Source organism: Emydura macquarii, unplaced genomic scaffold (genome assembly GCF_026122565.2).
Source record: "Emydura macquarii macquarii isolate MOO-44397 ecotype Brisbane River unplaced genomic scaffold, CSIRO-AGI_Emac_v2 contig_629, whole genome shotgun sequence".
Lineage (NCBI taxonomy): Eukaryota > Metazoa > Chordata > Testudines > Chelidae > Emydura > Emydura macquarii.
Genome location: NW_027130766.1, coordinates 4,359,884 through 4,381,270, shown reverse-complemented (window position 1 = coordinate 4,381,270; position 21,387 = coordinate 4,359,884). Strand labels below are relative to the sequence as shown.

Sequence of the window (21,387 nt, the reverse complement as noted above, 5' to 3'; positions counted from 1 at the left end):
CTACAACAGTGAGACAAGGAAGGAAGGAAGGGGATACAGTGACATTAGCCTCTCCTGTTCCCTCTGACCTGATTCAGCCTGTGCTGCTTCCATTCACAGAAGAAAAACCAGTAAGTTTAGAGATGGAACAGTGTAAATATAGGTTACTAAAAATTGATGTAGTCCTCGTTGCATTGGTTTAATTAGTTGGTAATTAGACTTTTATTTCTGAAAACGTGGGCTCTAAACTTGTTTAGATCACCAAGTTTCTTACAGTATGGTGTAATCTTAGAAACCTGTGAACATCTGAGCACACTGTGAATTTACCTGAGTGTAGCACCAGCTTTCCGCTACAGGTCCACTCGACATTTCTGCCGGAGGAGGAGGACTCGGCACCCTTGACATCGCCAGTTTGAAGATTTAACAGGATTTCACAATTCAGTGAAAGAAATAGTTATGCTGTCTTCACCCTACCAGGCCCCCAAAAAGAAGAAAAGATCAACTCCATTAGAACTTGCAGGACATTTTACTCAAGAGTAAAAACAAACAAAAAGTCACATTCAACTTTCCTTTCAACACTTTTAGACAGATTCAGATTAGGGAATGTCTATGCTGTATCCAAGGTGTAATGCAGCTTGATTAGACATATCAGCACTAGCTCTATTAAAAATAGTAGCATAAATACAGTGGCACGGGCTTCAGCGTGGACTAGCAATGCAAGTACGTACCCAGGGCCCTTGGTGTGCTTGAAAAGCCCATGCTGAAGCTTGTGCTGGTATATGTACACTGCTGTTTTTAGCAGTGCTAGCATGGAAAGAGCTAGCACAGGTATGTCTACCCAAATTGCAATTACCTCTTTGACTGCAGTGTAGACACACACTTAGAAAGAGGGAAATCTGAGACAAAGACCACATTCACTAATCCTTTCAACATATTAACTTTTGATAGGAATAAACCCAGAATACGGAACCCTATTCCCAGACTAGAGTAGGGCACTCTCTACTTTTAAAATTGTTCGTCTCCTAGACCATTGATTAAGGTCCCCGGACTCTGACATTTACTCCTCACTTTTCTTCTGCCACAGTCACAAACTGTTATAACTACAGTGTGAGAAATGGAGTTCCTGTCTGAGTGAAACATACACAAATCAGTACATAGTTCAAACTTATTCCAGTTGTGGGGTTTGACTACCTTGGTGATTGAAGCACCACCACCTTCAGCCTAAGCTTTCTCCCAAAGCTCAAAGGGACAAAGACACACACCTTCTTTATATGCTGGTGAAGTTCACAACTCACAACAGAATATACTCAGCTGCTGTACAGGGTTGTGAAAAACCCCAGAACTGCTCTCTGGAAGTAGAGCCCTTGGGGGTTGGGAGGAATCATTTAAAACAAAACACAAAAAAACACACAAAAAAACTTTACCTCATATGTATTTCCACAAACACATGTATTTCAAAGTTTTATTTTTAATACCAGAAACAATAGTATTTAAATTAAGAGAGACGTGATATCAGGCTGAGTCTCTTGTTTATTAAAAATCAATGAGAAAGTTATACAACTATCAAGAACCTTAGAGAGAAAGGACAGAGGTACTGGTGATTGGAGAAAGGGGCATAGCCAGTGGGTGGATTCAACTGTTATTGAATGTTCACAAGAGGGAAGTGGGAAATGTTACATATGTTTGCAAGGATTTATAAACTTCTGGAAGGTGGTCAGGGCATTTGAAACCATAGTTCTATTTAAAGCTGGCTTTATTTTTCAGTTTTCATATAGCTGAAATCACTATGTGGTTGTTTCTCATTGTAATTGTAGAAAATATGGAAGCTGCTGGTCAATACAGTGAACAGATGACTAATTTTTAGTGATTACTAAACAAACAAAGTGTATGAATGTATCTGACTTAACATCTCTGAAGTTGCAGGAAGTGGTAAAATAAAAGCAACTGATTGTAAAGTGGATGCCGCTTAATAATATAATCATAACAACTGGTTAATAGCAACATTTTGCTGGGAACCAATCCTTTACCATTGACTTTAATGTTAATGGGATTTGGATACTGGCAACAGGCATGTGACTAACTGGTAACTTTTTGGTGTGCCTTCCCCGGCTGCAGTCCTGCAAACCTGCTGGGAAGCGAGCCCAGGAAGGAAGAGTTGGGATGTGCCCTCCTTGGCTGCAGCCCCACAAGTCTCCCCGCTGTTGCTCTGCCCACAGCATCCCCTTACAGCCAGAGGCAAATTTGCAGGGCTGCATTCAGGGAAAGCACGTCCCAGCGTTTCCTTCACCACCTGCAGCTCTGGCCTGCAAACCTATCTTCCACTTACTGGCAACCTTTGGATATAATAGCAACTTTTTTGCTGGGAATCAACAGGCTGCTAATAAGTAGATTCTACTGTATTCAGTAAAAAAAAAATCTTGTAATGTAAAACATAAATAATTGTCAAGTGTTGTTAAATAACAAGCTTAAAAAAAAGCATCTCATGAAGTGCAGAAAGTCAGCTTCTTCAAGAATTCAAATGTGCCATAACAAAACTGTTTACTGAAGCCGAAGAGCAAAATATGGGTATTTTTGATGAGTCTCAAGTGAGACATATTCACTGTCACTGCTGTAATCAAAGCCAACCAACATAATAATTTAAGTTCCTGTTCCACGCTTCCAGCAGCTCTTCAACATTAGTTTCATTCAGCAGCAATGTCTGCCATATTTGACACCCAAAATATGACAAAATCAGTCTGATTATACCATTAAAAAACCCAACCACAACTGAAAGGCAAGTGACTTAGACTTGATAAGGAAGCTGCACTTTTTTTTAAATGCTAAAAGCATCATCTCTGAAGTAACACAAAATGAGCAATTTAAATAAATGACAAGCACTTTGTCCAAGATTCATTCCTCTGGGAAAATTTCAATTTGCTGGTCCACTGCCTGATTTCGCAAGTAAAGTAGTAAAAGAAACAGCATGCACATTAACACAAGATGATTGATCAAAAAAACAAAAACAAAAACAGCTACAAGCATTCTTATAGGAAAATTTGCATTCCTTTGTAATGTTTTTGATTGTATGAAAGAAAAGAACAGCATACAATATTGTGTCCAACTTTATGAAGATGCCATTCAAGAATGCAAAGAAAGGTGTAGTAAAAATCCTTGCAATCAATTTAGATAATGAAAATAACTGTGTTCTTCTGTGTTTGTACAGCGGCTAGCACAACAGGGACCTATTGTTGGTGTGTCCTTAGGCACTACCATAATAAACATGATTAATAATAATTGCAATGAACCTAATCTTCAGACATATGGGCGTTCAGCATCATTTAGGATTTATTTTCTCACCACTACCATCGCCACCTAACAGTCCTACAACATGCTGTGGATGCTCAAACTATTCTTCTGTAACCACCATCAGCCTCATGGTTGACTGAAAAGGACTGATGCCCCTGCTTTCCAGTGCCATTCAGAAGAATTCTCAGGAAGACTGTCTCTCTACATTTGTATTTAACAACTGTAAGTATGCTGAAATTTGCATTAAGTATGTGGATAACTTTGATCAAAACATAGCATATCTCACACAACAAGTGATTCCATGGAGAGAAACTAAATTTACAAGAGCAACTGAAAATAGTTTTGGAGCGATCTGACAGATCACAGACTGATGACACTACTTTCTCAGTCTCAGCAGAAGCTTGCTTGACCTAATTATCAAAGAATTGGAACTAGATAAGGATAAAATTATAAAAAGCAATTAAAGTAAACTATGGAGATCTGTTACTTTGCCAACATGAATGATTCTAAATACAAAGGTCAAAAGTTGAGTCCAGAACAAAAGAGGGTGAAACATGGCTCATAGAACAAAATTCTGAATTTGAATAACTAAAGATGCAATGTTTAAAACTGAAGACGCAAATTCATATTTATAAAGAAGGTTCTGTCACAGGACATTGTATAAAAATGGTGGGAAATTGTACAAGTAAAAAAAAAAAAAAAAAAAATCACAGAAGGCTGAGCATTTGAATTCAGAATATTGTCAATTTTTAAGAGACCTGCAACTCCTGTCCAGCCAACTCAGCTTGTTTTAGCACACTAGACTGTTTTTGTCAAAACTTTGTAATAGGTTAGGTCCTGAAAAGCCTAATGAATTGGTAAAGAGATTTGGTATTAAATGGCAAAAACGAATGGTCGGTTTAGCTTGCTAGTAGATACGGAACTGCATTATTCTATTATGTTCTGCTTACTGAACTGCGAGCTTGTCATTGTCTTCTTATATTTGAGGAATGCTTATGAAATTAATCACAGTATGTTTAATTTCATAAAGATTTTGTGGGTTCTCCTTTTTTTCCCCTCTTCCAGAGAAAAAAATCTAACAAGGCTTTTTGGGTTGAGTTGTAACACCTGTTAATAAGGTAAATTAGCAGAAGAATCCTGCCACCATGTTACATGCAGACTCTGTCCCAAGACTGATCACTGAGAAATTCCACTAGTAACCTCTCTCCACCTAATGGTTCTCCTTTCAGCACAACCCACTGTTATCTCCCCATTAGCCAGTTCCTCACCCCACCATGCAATTCCTATACTCCCCATTTTCTTCATTTTACCTAATAATTACCCATGTGGTACCATATGAAATGCTTTATGGAAGTCCAGATAGATTAGATCTACCACATTTTCCTTTCCTAAAAAAAATCAGGTTAGTCTGATATGACTCAACTTTGGTGAACTCATATTGCATTTTATCTTGTTTTCTGTTTACCTCCATGCCTTTGTTGTTTCCTTCAAAATTTGTCCTAAAGCCTTGCATAATATTGACTTCCCCAATGTCTCAGAAAATGTATACTGTATGCTCTCACACCTTAATTAAAGGAGTATGAGGGTTGAGTCTTTAATAAAGGTATCTTCAAAATGTTGGTCAGTGATTGAAATTAAACACGTTAACCACCAAAAATCATTTTTTGATAGTGTACCTAAAAAGCCCTTCGCTCAATTGCTCAACTTTCACTTGACTCCAGTGATGGCATCATTTAACTCCAGTCACCATAGAGTTTGAGGAAAGATAAAACCTGAAATTCTAATGTAGCAAGAAACACCTCCTCCAGTCTTCCTTGAAAAAGCAATAACCTCTCATGTCTTCTTTTACAGTGTAAAGACATTAACTAGTAGGTTAACAGAAATATCTACACAAGTACCTCTACAGAATATCTTCCAGTGACATTACAAGACCACGATGCTGCTTGTCTTGCATGACATTAAGGAATCATTATCTAACTTGACACCAACATGAAAAGGAACATGTGAGCATGAATCCTAAGTACAGTGGAACAAATAGAAATGAGGCCGCAGAGGTCAAAAATTCTTGTCAACTCTGTTACACTATACATGGAGCGTGCTTTTGACAGATCTGCACTGTGGAGAAAAGCTTTGGTTACAATAATTTATCTGTATACTGTATTGCTTTCTTAAAGATGAAAACAGTAGTGGATACAACATGATAAAATTGTGCGTGAGAGTGTCATCCAGAACACATCTAGATATGCCTTATGAATATATTAGTTACACTGGTTAGATACAAAGAAAGGTGTTTTCTTAACACAAAGTTAAAAGGAATGGAACTTGGGGGATTAACTGATTTCTTTGTCCTCCAAGTTTGCAAACTGTCACATTAGCCTCTAGTGTACTACAGTAAGTAGTGCTCTATAAATATTGAGGCCTAAATTTTCACAAGTGACGAGTGATTTTAGGTGCTCAACACTTTCTGAAAAAAATCAGACTCTTTTAAAGGTGACAAATTGGACACCAAAAGTGGAGACACCTAAATATCAATAGTCATTTTGAAAAAAATTAGGTCACAGAGCAGAGAGCTAGTTTAAAACGAAAGGTGACATGTAAATAGGTAATCTGCTGTTTAGCTAGGTAATCTAGCTAGGTAATCTCCAATGTGTCTTTTTTTGGAAGAGGAACTGGGTAAGTTTCTCCATAATTAAACACAGAAGGTAAGTAGAAAGGGAGCTAGCTCTTTACAAGTAGTAGGCTACTGAACCTCTGACTGTCATAAGGCATGAGAGTTTGAATTGTTGTTTATTTGCCTGTTATATTGAATATTATTCAGTGCAAGGCCTTCCATCTTAAATAAGAGGTTTAGGGATTATATATTTGATTTGATTTTTAATAGGTGATCAAATAAATTGAATGGCTGGTACAGTCCACCAGATATGATAGAGGTCCTCTCTAAGGTCATAGTGTTCCCACAGAAAATTGTTTATCTTTTGTCAGATCTAGTAGCCTTTATATGAGAGAGAGAGAGAGAGAGAGAGAGACACTAAACAACAGATACATGAACCTAAATATAAGAAGTTAAATATTCCCACATACCTACCTAACTGCTAATTTTATACATTATATCATTTCCCACCATAAGGCTTAAACAGACATGGTAATAAAAGTTATGACAAGGTGCTAACAGAGTTGTAACAACAAATGGCCTACTAGACTGTCATGCTTTCAAAATGGCACAGTAATGGAAAAGGATCTAGATTTCATTGATTCTCTTTATTTCAGGAACAGTTTTAGTCTGGTATTCATGGATATGAATCTTTTTTAAGACACTCTGCATGCCAATTAAACGCAGTATTTTAAAAAGCCGGTTAGTTTAAAAACAGCTAGTCCCTCAGGGCCAGTGCACTTCATCCCTAGCTCAACCCAGGATATCTACACTTATTGACGCTGTAGCAAACCATAATGAAAAAAAAACAGGTACAGTCCCCCACGCAGTTTAGTAACAGATATTAAAAGGCAGGAAAAGCTTGCCACCATTCTTGCTTACCTATACACTAGAGAATTCAACCAACACACAAAGATGCCCAAACATGTCTTTAAATCTACCTACTTCAATTGGTGGATCAAGCTTTATAACCGCAATGGTGAACTGCTTTCTGACATAGGGTTCTTTTTAAAAACTAGTTTATATCTGGCTACCAACTACATGTTCTAAATATACTCAGTATACAAAATCTTGAAACATTTAGAATATTCACTGTGCTTATTTCTATACAAATACTCACCGAGATGTAACACTATCAGTTCAGTTGCTTAATAACAATGCTGATGTGTCTTGTCCTGCGAACAAACTGAGAGCCTGGACAAGCTTCTGCATACCCAGAAGTTTTAGGAAGACATTTCATAAACAGTTTGGACATTCCCCTGGCAGGCAAGAGAGGGGACAGACAAGGAAGGCACATAAACAAAAGGCAAGTTAGAGGAGTTAGCTGCACAATGCTCATGCTGCCTTACAGACCCCTGTGTCCTGTGTGTTTACATCTGTCAGTATCATGCTTCTTGGATATAAAACAACAGCTAACACCACTTTTCTCTGCAGTTTAATAGAATACGGTCAGTGCAAAGGATAAGACTCAGAACAGGTCTCACCTTGTACACCACAACTGCTTTCAGCTGCAAAAACTTTCACAGGCAATTGTAAATTGACCTCTTTCAAAGCATGAGGAAATGTTCCCTTGCAATCCTGTCTTACCGATCATCTCCTGACCCCAGTAACTGTGTCTAGAAACCTCAGCTCACACCCATTTACTTTAGAGCATGCAAAAAAACCCTAACTTTGGGAACAGGGGAAGTTTGAACTGAGGGGAAAAATACCAAAACAAAATGAATCAATCATTTTAGGAAAGGCTATCAAAAGTTTCTAAAAGGTTATTTTTCAAGTAATAGTTTCTCAGTTTGTATTTCTTTAGACACCAATTATTACTGATGATCACTTATATGGCACTGTAAATTTACAAGGAGTTTTACAAACAGTAATATTTCCAGCCCAGAAGAGATTATAAACAGTTACTGATTAACTGAAGGATTGATAAAATAAATTAATTTAATGAGGTATTTGTAAAAGTAGAGGGGGAAATGCTTGGTGGACAGGAACAGGAAGGAGGGAAGAGGAAGATGAATGGGAGAAAGACAACAGGAACATTAAGACAAGAGGATTGGAAGAAGTAGGAGCAAATGAAAAGATTAATTGTCAGCAAGATTATGCACAGCCTTGAAAATGAGGATGAAGAGACTGAACTTGGTGCTGTAAAACAGACAAGAAGCCAAGTAATAGACTCAAATTGGGATGCAATATTATCTTATGAGAGAAGAAACTTTCAGAATTAAATGTGCCTCTTAAACAACATTGCTGGAATCATGTCAGCTTTTCCCCTCTTGGAGGGCACACAGAAGAAAGCAACCTTGGACTAAGTAGCAAAGCTTTCACATGGTCTTTGCTAATGACTGTTCAAGTGATGTTGCCGCTGCTGCTGATTATTACAACCTCTCAGGACAGGAAAACTAATCCTGCTGCAAAGAAAAAGCAGATTTGAGTTTGCTGCAAGCCTCTCGCTATGTAATTTTTAGAGTTCATTACATGTAAACACTTGCAACATGTTGGTATGCAAGGAAATTGTTGTAAGCAAGAATTTTGTATTAATAAAATGGATAGTTTTACACTTTAACACACTTGTCACATTAGACAGATTATTCCTTCTAATGTAAAGCTAGGTCTTGGGAAGGGGGAAACATCCTTTAACAATCAACCGACTTTTCCTTCTGGAAAACTGAAATATAGTAGTGTGCAAAATTCCATTAAGTAAACATGCCAGTTATGGAGACATAAGGGGATTGGGATGTGCACAGATATAGCTCATTCCATGTCAGCTAGGTTCTCCTTTTCAAAGGTAGAGGGAAGGATCCATTTATGCCCAACACAAGCTGGCTAATTCAATTTAAATATTTTGTTTTGGTTTTTTGCACTTCAGTCTCCTTTTCATTCTGTAACGATCAAACACTGAAGACCTTACAGACCTCTTCCTCTTATCTAAGTGAAAAGGAGAATTAAGGGGAATCAAAATGGCAAACAAATATAGAGTTTGCATCCCAGGTGTTTCAGTATTGGCAACTCAGATTTTTTCCACAGTGCTGGATTCTGACTGGGACTAGTCTATTTCATCACCATGTGAGAAGCTCTGGCCTTAACATGAATTTGAGCCCTGTCTAAGAGAGGGGAAAAACATCCTCTGGTCCCCACCTTCTCATCCGCTGGGACGAAGCCACCGATCAGGACTATTGTAGGAAGAAATCTCCCCTTCTCTCTCCCCCCATAGCAACTTGATGGCATTTTCTCACAGGAGAGGAGCAGGGACGAGAAAAAGCAGTTCAGGATGCATCTACTCCCTTCCACATCCGGTAAGCAAAGAGCATGGCTCCTCTGCTCTTCCTGAAACACCAACCCTGGAAAGAGGCAGAAGGGGGTGAAGAGCCCCTGGAGCTGCTCCCCCCCTCCTCCAACCTGGAAGGGGGAGAGATGACCCTACTACAGCATACTTCAGATCGGGGGGGGGGGGGGGGGGGGGGGGGGGGAGACTGAAGAAGCTCAGGAGGAGCTATGCTGGGGGGACAGGACTGATTTGGAGGCTGTGAGATGAACAAAATTAATTCTCAGCAAAGAACAGACAGATGAGTGGGTGAGAACTCCTGCAGTGGGAGCCAAAAATCACCGTACTCAATAAATTTGGAAGCATAGGCAATACTAATTGTTATACACACACAGGATAGGCAGGGGGAAGTTCAAAAAGAATCAAAAGACAACTACAAAACACATGATTTTGGGGCCTCTCTCATGATTTTTAATCTTTTGAGGCTGGCAATAGTAATGTTCACAGGCAGGAGAACAGAGATTGGAAAACTGATATCTCAGTAAAGAGAGAAAAGAAAACTAGTGTCCTCGCCATCACCTAGTTGCAACATACAGAATTACTTTTTTATTGAGATTGCATGGGAAGGGAAAGAGGATGAATTTCCCAGAATATCATCAAGACAGAACCCAAACGTGGGGTTTTGGAAAGCCCTAAAAACTGACAGCCCATTATGCTTTCATTTGCTAGTTTTTCCTTTTAAGAACTTAGTCTAAGAATGTCAAAATAGCTTTTTAAAGTTTTCAAACTTTTCCATTAACTGCTCCTTTTCCTTCAAAGTACCCATCTGTGGAGTCCCACAAAAGGGTCAATCCTCAAAATTCACATGAAACCTTAAGAACTGGTGAGGGAACATAGGTTAGAGAAATAGATAGACAAGACTCATTCTAGATCTCCTTTACATCAAACAAACAGCACCACAGCTTAGCTTTTTCAGCGTTTAACTAAAATCACAACTCGGTAAAGAGTAGATGACTAAAGCTAAATTAAGGCAAGACTGAGGAAATTGATGGTAGGAAGAGAGAACGCGCCTCCTTTAGAACAATCCCACCAGCAAGGGCCTTTGTTCCCAAATTATTAAATTAAGCCACAGCCTTGGGCTTTTTCTGGGTTCCTTGATGCATATAGCTAGAAAAGTGCATCCCTTCCAATCACACACAGGTCTGGCAATGATGTTGCATGCATTGAAGATCTTCAGAATACAGTATTAAAAGACTTATTATCTAGGCATGAAGGAAAACACTATAAAAATCTAATAGTTCAAAATGCAGCAATCACTCGCTTAGAGTATAATTAACTGTTAACATATCACCCCAAAGCTCTACCCCTACATGGGCTCCCAGTTGAAGGTCTCTGTCCCAATATTCAAAGCCTTCCCTGGGATTGGCTTCTGTTACCCAAGAAAGCACCTCTCCCAACAGGTCCATTTCACCACAATGAAACAGCTGACAAATCGGTGGAGGCTTGCAAGTGAACTAGACTATGAACTTACTCTAGCAAAAGAATGACCATGAACCAGACCATTTTCAAAACTAAACTTAAAATGAATTTCTTTGACTTGGTTTTCCTCTGAATTTTTCCACACACAAAACAGAAAGCCATATAAACTACCTGTGCTACTTCCCCCCACAGAATAGGAAGAAAGACGAATTTCTCTTTTTAAATGTTCGGGAGGTGCTCAGATACAATTGAGAGAGACTAAGGCTGCATATTAAAATAATTCGGTCTACTTCTGCTACTGCACTGTTCTACCACTTCCCTAAAATGTTGTGGTAAGTCATATATAGTACAGAAAAGAGTCAGATCTTAAAACTACATCAATGTTTCCAATGGCAGCCTCTTTTAGAAGTTAATAATTCAGTTACAAACTTTTTCTCTGGACAATAATTTAGCACAGGTACATAGGTAATTTTAAAGGCACTTATTTCACCTGCAACTTCATATCTTCAGGATCTACTGAACTCTACTAACAAAGGAGTTTTCAGAAGCCTGTTGATGTTAGGCAGATTATTTGAGGTGCTTTTTTCAATAGCCAGACTGAGGACTGGATAAGTCCTAGGTTACCATGGTCTAGGACCAGAGTTTGAAAAACCCAGGTGAGTGGGCAGAGTTGGACTAAAGAAGCCATCAACTTCTTGATAGATGGGAGGCAGAAAGAAGACTGGCACTTGAGCCACTTGCTGTTTTTCAGGAGGGAGGCAGAAATTAGGGTTGCAGGAACTGCTCCTCTTTTATAGCAGGGCCAACAGAAGGCACCACTTTACCTTTAAGAGGAGGAGGGGAAGGAAGGAAGGAAGAACCAGAGCTGCTGCGAGGCCAAGGGCCTCCTTACGCTTTACAAAGAGGTAGGGAGACCAAGTATTTATATATTGGTGGAAGGGTCCCAGAGTTCATTAACTGACAGTATGGTGGAGTGCACATGATCATTAGGGGACAAGAGAAGTCCTTTTAGTTTATTTATGAGGAAGTAAGATGTGACCATATAAATTAAGCAGGTGTAACTTCTGGCATGTATGGTCATGGGGGTTTAATTGCTTCACAGGTATTTTTCACCCAGCCCAGTAAGCTTAGTCCCCAAAGTAGGTGTTGAGGAAATTTTTCAAGCCTTGACTATGAACACAGATTATTGTCTTCTGCTGCACTCCTTAGTCAGGATTTACCAAAAAAAAAAAAAAAGAACCATATGAAAACAAGTTAGACACAGCACATAGACTGAACTTTGGTGAACTGTCTTCAAAATCTGATAAGGGAGTTGCCACAAGTAAAGTAGGTAAGCTGTTAGAGGAAAGCGATCTCCTACACTGGAATTTCTAAATGGGCAACAAGTTTTCAAAGATTCAAATAGGACTCAGCTTTACAGGTAGAACACAGGCCAATCACTGAAGAGTTATATAAATATCAATTGATTCTAGGAACAATGTGGATAATGCCTGTATTGTGGCACAGAACATACTAAAGGTTCTAGAAAAGAGAAGTATAGCACAGGAATGACTCTTCTCGCCCAAAGCATTACATCATTTGATTATGTTTTAGTCCAATAAAGAATGTGTTCATTTTTTTAAGTGACCCATGGTCACTGCATCTCTTAGGAGCATTTTTTGCTATAACAAAGGACAACCAAGGTCAGGAAAACTATAGCGTCAATGGCTCCTTCAGCTAATAGTGGAGAACCAACAGTCTCAGTTTATATCAATGGTTCTCAACCAGGTGTATGCGTATCCCTGGGGTAAATAGAGGTCTTCCAGGGGGTACATCAACTCATCTAGATATTTGCCTACTTTTACAACAGACTACATAAAAAGCGCTAGCGAAGTGAGTACAAACTAAAATTTCATACAGACAATGACTTGTTTATATTGTTCTCTATACACATTATACACTGAAATGACAGTACAATATTTATATTCCAATCAATTTATTTTATGATTATATGGCAAAAATGAAAAAAAGCAATTTTTCAGTAATAGTGTGCTATAACACTTTTGTATTTTTATGTCTGATTTTGTAAGCAAGCAGTTTTTAAGTGAGGTGAAACTTAGGGTGTGTAAAACAAATCTGACTCCTCAAAGTGGTACAGTTGTCTGGAAAGGTTGAGAACTATTGGTTTATATAATAAGGAGAAGGAAGTCAGTATTATCAAATGGTAGCGCTATTATAAAACTATATGAAAAAGAATGGGATGAAAAAACTGGAGAAATATTTACTAAAATAAAACAGTGAATGAGACATCTGGCTCTCAAAAGAATTCTAGTAAACCTGAATTTAAATACTGGGTTCTTGTCTTGGAGAGGTGACTTATACTTTTAATTCAGATCAAATGGAAAGAAGGAGAAATCATATTTGTGATCCATGCCACAAGAAAAAAACACCTCACATACAATACAAAAGTTTTTAACCACCAATAAGAGCAAATGTATAGCAAAACTGCAATGCCCAAAACATTCTGGAAGCCAGTGAAAATATATAAAGAACACTAATAATATAAAATTCAGGCACTCTAGGTTTAAACCAGAATAGAGTAAATTCTGATCAGAAAATAATGTTTTTAATAATCCAGGCTCTTAATGGTGAAAAGGCATATTTCGCTCTGGTATATAGCACTACCAATCTTGTGGGTAAAGTGAAGGATGAAATCTTAACTTAGAAGACATTTGCTTTGTTGGGCTAAAGCATAGCAAGAAGTAAAAACCATAATCATTACTCTCACAAATAAATATGTAAAGAGGAATTAGCACATAAAGGATAGTGTAAAGTTAAAAAATGTTTCAACACTAAAACTTCTACTCTCAGCCACTTGTATCTTTTGAAATCTCAGGAAAATGCCTCCCTCTCTGAAGTCTTATTTTTCAAAGCTGTTTCCTTCCTACAACTTAAGTCTGATTTCAGAAATTGTGAGGAAGACGAAGGGCTTTTAAAAGAGAGACAATTTCACTTTCTTCTCCTGTTTGACATTCCCTCTAGTTACATTCTCTTCCTCTCCCACTAAGGATTCTCAGACTGTTTCTCTTCCCTTGTTAAGCAAATGCCACTGAGCCTTCGGATGCCAACATATCAATCCACCTCTTAAAAAGGGCAGCCAAATAAAAATGAGAATCCTATTTAATATAACAGGAGACTGGATCTTTCAAAAATAATAATGGGGTTAGGATGGGCTGTGTTATATTCTGTTACTATTAAGTGTGTGGGAGAATGTTACTACAATTTCTAACTAAGCTTTAAGATATTAGCTGCTAATTATCAAGTGTGGGCAGAGTACAAACATACTCATTAATTTGAGATTTTACATATAAGCTTATAACAAAAATCTTATTAATCAAAGGTATAAATCCTTAAGTTACTTGGGATACTTGGGTAGAAATGTGCTGTGTGGGAAACAAGTATTCCCCAAGGTGGTAGGGAGTCCTCCAACCTGGAAACATACAGGTAGCAGCAGCCTCTTCTTCTGGTTCCAGTATATTGTTCCAAAACCTTCTACTCTTGCAAGATCACCACCTTCAGCCACACAGAACACCTTCAAGATCCCCAACAAACTCCTGCCATTAAAAACTCCTCAATGTTATGTTAATCAAAAGCATTCAGAGCTTTTTTCAGGGACTGAAAATAATACTGGTCAGATTTCTGCAATTTGCTGTCAGCTAGCACTTTGTTGGCCCTTCTGCTTTACAGGACATAAGAGTTCCTCTCTCAGGGTGGTGGGGAGGAACACCCTCCCAGGTTATATGTGCCTTTTTTATGACCTTATCAGACACAAAGATGTAAAACAAATCAAACTGGCAAGTGCTTTCAACTTCAACCCCCCCTGAATTTACTTCAAATCAGTAGTCTTGCTTTCTTGCACATCAAATCTTAAGTGCATCTACATTTGGTAGGAAAAACTGGTATTTTTCTAGCCAGAACTTAGGCTATAATGCCCAGTCCACAGGTTTATATATATGAAATCTCATTTCACTATTGAATTAGGAACTCTGTAACTAACACAAAATTGTGACATTCAGATAGATCCATGTTTTCAGATATTAATCACATAACTTTGGGTCCAACTGGTGTGACAGTTTTACAAAAGACACTGCACAAGAGAAACTATTCTATTTCTCCTGCAACTGTTTATATCATTAATATTTAAAGCAGAGTTCGTAGCTGCATTCTGTACACTGCATTTGGCATTAATGACGTTATCACTTGTAGAAGGGAAAGAAAATCCCAAGGTACTTTACTTACCTGCCAAGATTTAAGGTATGGGGAATTGATTTTTCAACTATTTTTATTTTAAAATATATTTAAGTTTTTGTCTGCACAAAGAATTCAGTTCATCTTTAAAAAGCAAAAGGACCATAGGGAGTTCATTGTGCTATTCTTTTAGTCAGATTTTTTTCTGAGGGAGAAGGGGCAGAAGGGATGACACTTTAGCTTTCCTCCTTTTCTCTTACCTCTGAGCCTCAAGAGACTGTCCCTATATCTGTCCAGCTTGTTTAAAAAAAAACAACAAAAAAAACCTTCAAAGTCCATTTCTCCATCAGTCACAAACAGAATGAATTTTTCCTTTTGACTTCTTCCTTTTTCTTTTCTATGTCTTCTTTCTACTTCCCTTTCACACACCCCAAAGTCTCAAATGTTCTATTTAACATACAACATGGTTATATAAATACAGATACCAGATTCTGCTAACCACATACATGCAACACAGAGACTAGATATTACAACTGGTAAACATCAGACCACACAGGTTAAAAGGAAAGTTTCCATTAGCTATCAGTTGCAGTAGACTTGTAACCCTCTTTCACTGCTTTTGAAAGTAGTGGGCAAGTCCATCACAAACTGTCTCAAAATACTTGGAACATTCCATTTGCCTTTTAGAGGAGCAGTCTCTAAAATTAAGGTACTCTGAAATGTTTTTATTCAGAAGATCAACTTAGAACTTACTTTACTGTAATCCTTGTTTAATTATAAAAAGTTGCATAAGCTGAACGGATGCCATTTCATTCTGATTTGGAAATTTAACTTGCATAGAAATGCACTGCAATACTGCTTGAAGGAGAGCAAGTATCTATAAGGCAGTTACATAATTGTGCCAGCAAGACTCCTACCAAACCTTTGGATTTTCCAAACACTTGCACTGACTAACTACGCTCCCCTTCCCTGAAAAAGGTAGACAGTGGAAGATATTTCAGAATGTAAGGACAGATACTTAATAGCTGGTGTAAAAAATGTCAGGCAAATTCAAACTAAAAACTTCAGTAAAGTTTTCAGACTTTTGTAAATGCTCCACAACGGGTTCTAATAAAATCCCTTTATCTGAGTGATTATAATAATTGAATTAGTATCACACTACTGCTTGAGGTCCGACACTTTATACACAATGTAAACTTAGGAGGTGAACACACTAAGACTATCATGTCATGTAATGCAATCCTTAAACTAAAGAGACAGGGCTCTGAAGTAGCAATATTTAACCTACAAGTAGCTCTCTTCTTGGGTTTGACTAAGGCAGACGTTTTCAAACTATTCGTGGAAGAATGTTCACAGAGCAAGCGGGGGTAGGGAGGCTCGGGAAGGAGCACTGCCTCCATTCCCTGGACTCACCTCAGCAGGCCACCCAGCCTTGTAGGTGTCTATTTCTGTCTGGGAAGGTGGGAGAGGAGGGGGCACAACTAAAAACTGTAACTCGAAGGGAGGGGGGGATTAGCGCCAAAAGTATGAAAAAAATCACTGGTTTAAAGTTAACTTGGTATTATATCTTTGTTTCTAAGATGATATAACTCTTCCATATCTCTCTCTCTGACTCTGCTGGAAGATAAAATGGTTTTCCAATGTTTAAATGACAAGTGCTAGTGCTTAAGAACATTACATCACAGTTCACCTGTGTCACTCACCACCTCACTTATCTGTAAGAAAAGAGCCTGTTTGTTTGTGTAGATGCTGCCAATGGAGGTTGTTTCACATTTGATGGCAGACACCTATTGCACATTTTCAGAGGGGTCTGAACCTATAGCCAAACAACTGTCAACTTTAGCTGCACCAACTTCAACAGAGAAGAATGATTTTGGGTCACTCTGACCCTAACTCTCAGTATCTTTTTTAAGTATACCATAATTTCAAAGTCCATGTCATAATTTAAACGTCTGATGATCTATGATACTCCTGAAAGTGTACTAGTTGTAAGAATTTAGTCTTCTTCAGATTCTACCATATTTCAGACAAAGTGCAATTTAATGAATAAATAATGAGATTCCAAAGTATTAAAAATGGTTAATTAGTGAGCCTGTTCACTTGCTATTTTTAAATGTAAATATTCTGGGGTTTTTTTCCTACAGTCCAGTCTCCTCAAGTCTGCATACATAATGTCTATATAAAAGGATTTTTTATTATTAGAGAAAGCTGGATTGCTTTAGATGGATCATGTCAAATATAGTGTGTCAAATTAATTCAACCTTTTCTGTACCAAAAAGAGGTAGTCTACACCAACAATGTACATACTGCATTTCTTAATAATGCTATTTTAAGTGACTATAACCATACTGTGTAACCAACAAAACATGACATACGTTACCGGCCAACAAGAGTCAACCCTAATGCATACAGAAGAGTGTAGAAATTCTAATACTTGTTCCTACAGTGGTAGGCACCATTGAAGCTAGCAATATTTTGTTAGCCTTTTCTAAAGCATAGCTAAAACAGTACGTCCAGTTAAGGTTTATTGTTTGAATGTTGAATTCCTTCTATGCTGCTAGCTTTTTTATTAATCCAACACTGCTAAAGCTGCAAGACCAGCTCTGCCACACAGAATGCAGCAATGCAACTCCTGACATCAGCAAAAGAATTTACTCACAGTGGAAAAATGAACTCTCAAGTCTTTTCCGGGCATTTACTACACAGTCAGTGGTTCTGCATCTTTTCTGTCCTAGAAATTTGTAAAAATAAATAAAACAAACAGCACATTCAGTGTCTGTTACATATTTTCTTGAATATTAGCCATAACACAAGCATGGAAAGAGGTTTATAGAACACTCTCTCCCATCCCCTTTCCCAGAGTTCAGTACAGGGCCAACCATAAGAATGTGAAACCAAGAAGAGGAGACAACTTCTGCTAAATCTCTGAAGATAAATTTCTGAAATAGAAGAGCAAAATTGCCTTGTCAGCAAAAGGCAAATTTTAAACACAGACTTAAGTATTTTTAATCTTATATTAAACTTCTGTACTGTCTTGTGTCTTTAGAACTTGGGATATAGGATGCATTCAAAAAAGTCTCAAGTGTTCATGCTAGAACGCAGTAGCATCCTGCAAGATTCTGAATTAGAAGTGAGGCAACAAGCAATGTATCAGAAACTGGATATATAAATCATCTTTATTATAAACAAAACATTTCTGTTTGATTCCCTTTCCATACTCAATAGCAAACACCAGTAACCAGAGACTGGAGCATTACAGCAGGATCTTATGTAACACTCTAATTGTGCAGAGAACTAAGCCGAGGGAGGGAGGAAGAAAGGGGAGAAACCTGTACCGATCATCATCAGCACACATTTAAAACACATCAATTTAGACTTAGCCATTTTGAGCCTTCTATCACTCTTCCAAGCAAAGATTAACACTGCTTCTTATAATTCAATCAATATACCTTTTGCCATCTCTGAGTCAAACTTCACAGAAATAAAATATCCAAGAAGAACTGAACCAGATAGTTTGAAGTTTATAGGTTGAGAACTGCAGTGGAATGACAAGCCACGAGTCAAATACAGAACAGAGGAGTGTATACCAAGAATAAAGCTGCTAAGCCCCTCTAATTGTAAACTGTATTTGGATCTAGAAAATTCATAAAGGACAACAGACTCACAACAAATGTAACATTGTGCATCTAAAAGTCTGTACATTTCCACCACTACCTCCCAAAAAATCCCACTAGTCCTAACACCGGTTCAGTCGGCCAACTGGAACATTAATCTAGGGATCGTTCTGGTAGCCAGAACTGTTTTTGCTTTTCAGCAGGTCTAAATGACAACAGTAAAAACAGTTCTGGCCTCTGGACTTATATACATAGATCATGGACCAGTTCTAACACCAGTTCAACTGAACTAATGGGAATTTTTGGTAAATGTCCCCATTGTTGACACCGCCAACCATACATACCCTATAGGATTAGCAATTGTATGGTTCCATGGTACCACTCGTGGAAACTGCGTTTCAAACCAAATGCATCCCATTACATTTCCCTCCATCATTTGAAGAAGTTCCATTATATAGGTACAATGACATCCTACTTAAAGCTCCAGCTATAGAAGAGAGCTATGCTGACTATACTGACCATTTATAAGGTGATCAGCCATGTTCCTAAGAAATTTAGGGGGGAAAAAAGGTGCCAGAACCATCTTGTATCTTTCCATTATGGCTTTAAAAAGTATAGCATCCCCTTGATAACACAAATACCAACCAAAGAGTAAAATACACGGTTTATAAAAGTTGATTTTTCAATATCAGTTTTATCCAAATGAAGAATAAGTGTTCCTGAAGTCCACATATCAGATTTTACAGTAGTTACTGAGGCTTACATAGTGTGTCCAGTTTTCAATTACTAACTATTTCTGATTTAGTAACAGGTTGTCAATGATGCACTGACACTGTCAAGGTTCACATGAGGCCTCTAGATACTTCAGAGAAAAAAATACCAAAACAAAAAACAAAAAAAAAAAAACCACCAAAGAAAAAAAACCACCCAACAAAACATAGCCACATGTCTTCTTTCCATAAACACAATGATGCAAGTGACATCATCAAACCAACCCATTGTGCAGGCCTAGCACTCTGGTAAAAAAAAAAAAAAAAAAAAAAAAAAAAAAAAAAAACCAGCACAGAAACAAGCCACTCATACATTATATTTGATTTTTATGGAGGAAACTATTCATTTTCATAAAACATATGTTGCACGAATAATGATAATTAGGGCTGCAGATTTGTCACAGATACTTTGATTTTTCTGTTTGTCTGGGATTTTTCTGTGTCTCTTTGATTAACCCTGGGGGCCATAGCCTGACCGTGTGTGCTGCCATAACCCAGCTTGGGGCAAGTAATCCAGTGGCACCAGGGCCAGGAAGGGTGGGGGTAACGTGTCATTAGGGGAAGGCCCTGCCTGCACACTGCAGCAAGAGCCAAAGGGCTGGAGCAGAGAGCTGGGTCAGCACAACACTCCGCCCATTGCGGGGGCACCTGTCCTGCGGGGCAAGTGCGCTGTGCAAGCCACCTCCCCTCTCTCCCCCGATCCACAGGGACAAGGACTTCCCAACCTGGGGGCAGGACCTGACCCTCCCCCACTGTGACTTTACACACCATTTCCTTCTAAAGCCATAATATTTACTAGATTAACCATGACTGCGGTGAGATTTTTTGATAAAAAATGCTGTGACAAATCCACAACCTTTACAATAATTTGTCACACTTCTTACACCAAACTAACACATAATATCCAGCAAAAATTAGTTTACAAAGCCATGATGCTGTTCTAACATCACAATATCATATCACATCTCTCATAATCTGGTAATAGAAAAGTGAAGACACAAACAAGTGACAATTTTAAAAGGAAATTTTCCTTTTATAAAAATACAATTTCCTTCTCACAAACCATAACCATGCAGATCACACCACAGACAATAATTTTATGCTCGCAATAGTGTATTTTACCAATCAACGTACTCTGGTAACCAACACATCTGGCAATCAGACCATATTATACACATATTTAACTTGTGCAAAAGGAACTCTGTTGCCTCTTCATCAACTATGATGATGCACTAATACAGTCACAGGCCTGGGACACTCTGCTAAGAGAAATATCAATACCCATATCATACAGTACTAAGCTGATATAAAAACTAACCTTCGCTACTGGTTTAGCTGTTTTCGTCACAATGCTCATTAATTCACCTAATCCTGATCATTCTCCCCCTCCCCACACTCTGTTTGTTTAGTTACTGGTCACCTCACTTTCCTTATTCTAATCCTTGTTTCCCCCTCTTCCAACTCGTATTTGATGACTGAATTACTACACTCCAACCTACTGGTCTCGCCACCCAATCTCTTTTTTTTTTTTTTTTTTTAAGTTGATGACTCTCTCTCTCCCCCACTTCACTCCTTGATGATTCAACAGCTTGTTCCCCTTTCACCATTATCCTTACTGGTTTAACTGTTGGTCCCTCTCCCAAATTCCTTTTGGTTTAACTGCTGGTCCCCTTCCTCAGGACTCTTACCTCTTGGCTTCAGTAAGTTACCCCTATTGCTGTAGTCAGCTCTTTTCTTTAGCAGGGTAGCGAGTCAATGGGCCCTGATCCAGACAGGTGCAGTGGGTGGGAATAAAGCCCCTCCCCCAGGACTACTGCCCTCACTTCACTTTCTGCAGTCAGCCCCCCCCCCTGTGAGAATACAAGACACTACAGATCACTATATGGCAGCATGTCTCCCTGCTCCAATTCTCCCTGCGCAGGTGCAGAGGCTCATTATTCCGCAGGTCCCTGCAGCGACGTTCTGCGCAGGCGCGGATCGGACGCAGCAGCAGGAAGTTGCTGCTCCTCGCTCTTCCCTTCAAACTGCGCACGCGCGATAGCCTTCCTGACTGTCCCTCCTCCCCTCCCCCATCGATTCGGGCTGCGCGCGCACTCTCACCCTCATCCCGGACTCCGCCTAAGG

The 21,387-nt window shown here is 38.6% G+C and overlaps 1 protein-coding gene across 5 annotated transcripts in view; it reads right to left on the bottom strand.

Moving 5' to 3' along the window:
- Positions 1-21,387, bottom strand: part of SPOP (speckle type BTB/POZ protein) — a 42,201-nt gene that overhangs the window by 20,040 nt on the left and 774 nt on the right. The window contains exons 1-3 of one of the 5 annotated variants that reach the window (XM_067541094.1): positions 20,952-21,100; positions 7,035-7,173; positions 307-449 (exon numbers count right to left, since the gene is read on the bottom strand). In XM_067541094.1, coding sequence (XP_067397195.1) covers positions 307-384 — 78 coding nt within the window. In that variant the 5' untranslated portion in view covers positions 385-449; positions 7,035-7,173; positions 20,952-21,100. Of the gene's footprint in view, positions 1-306; positions 450-7,034; positions 7,174-17,538; positions 17,612-20,951; positions 21,101-21,387 lie in introns of those variants that run through there. The other 4 variants (XM_067541093.1, XM_067541091.1, XM_067541092.1 and 1 more) reach the window with 4 other exon arrangements.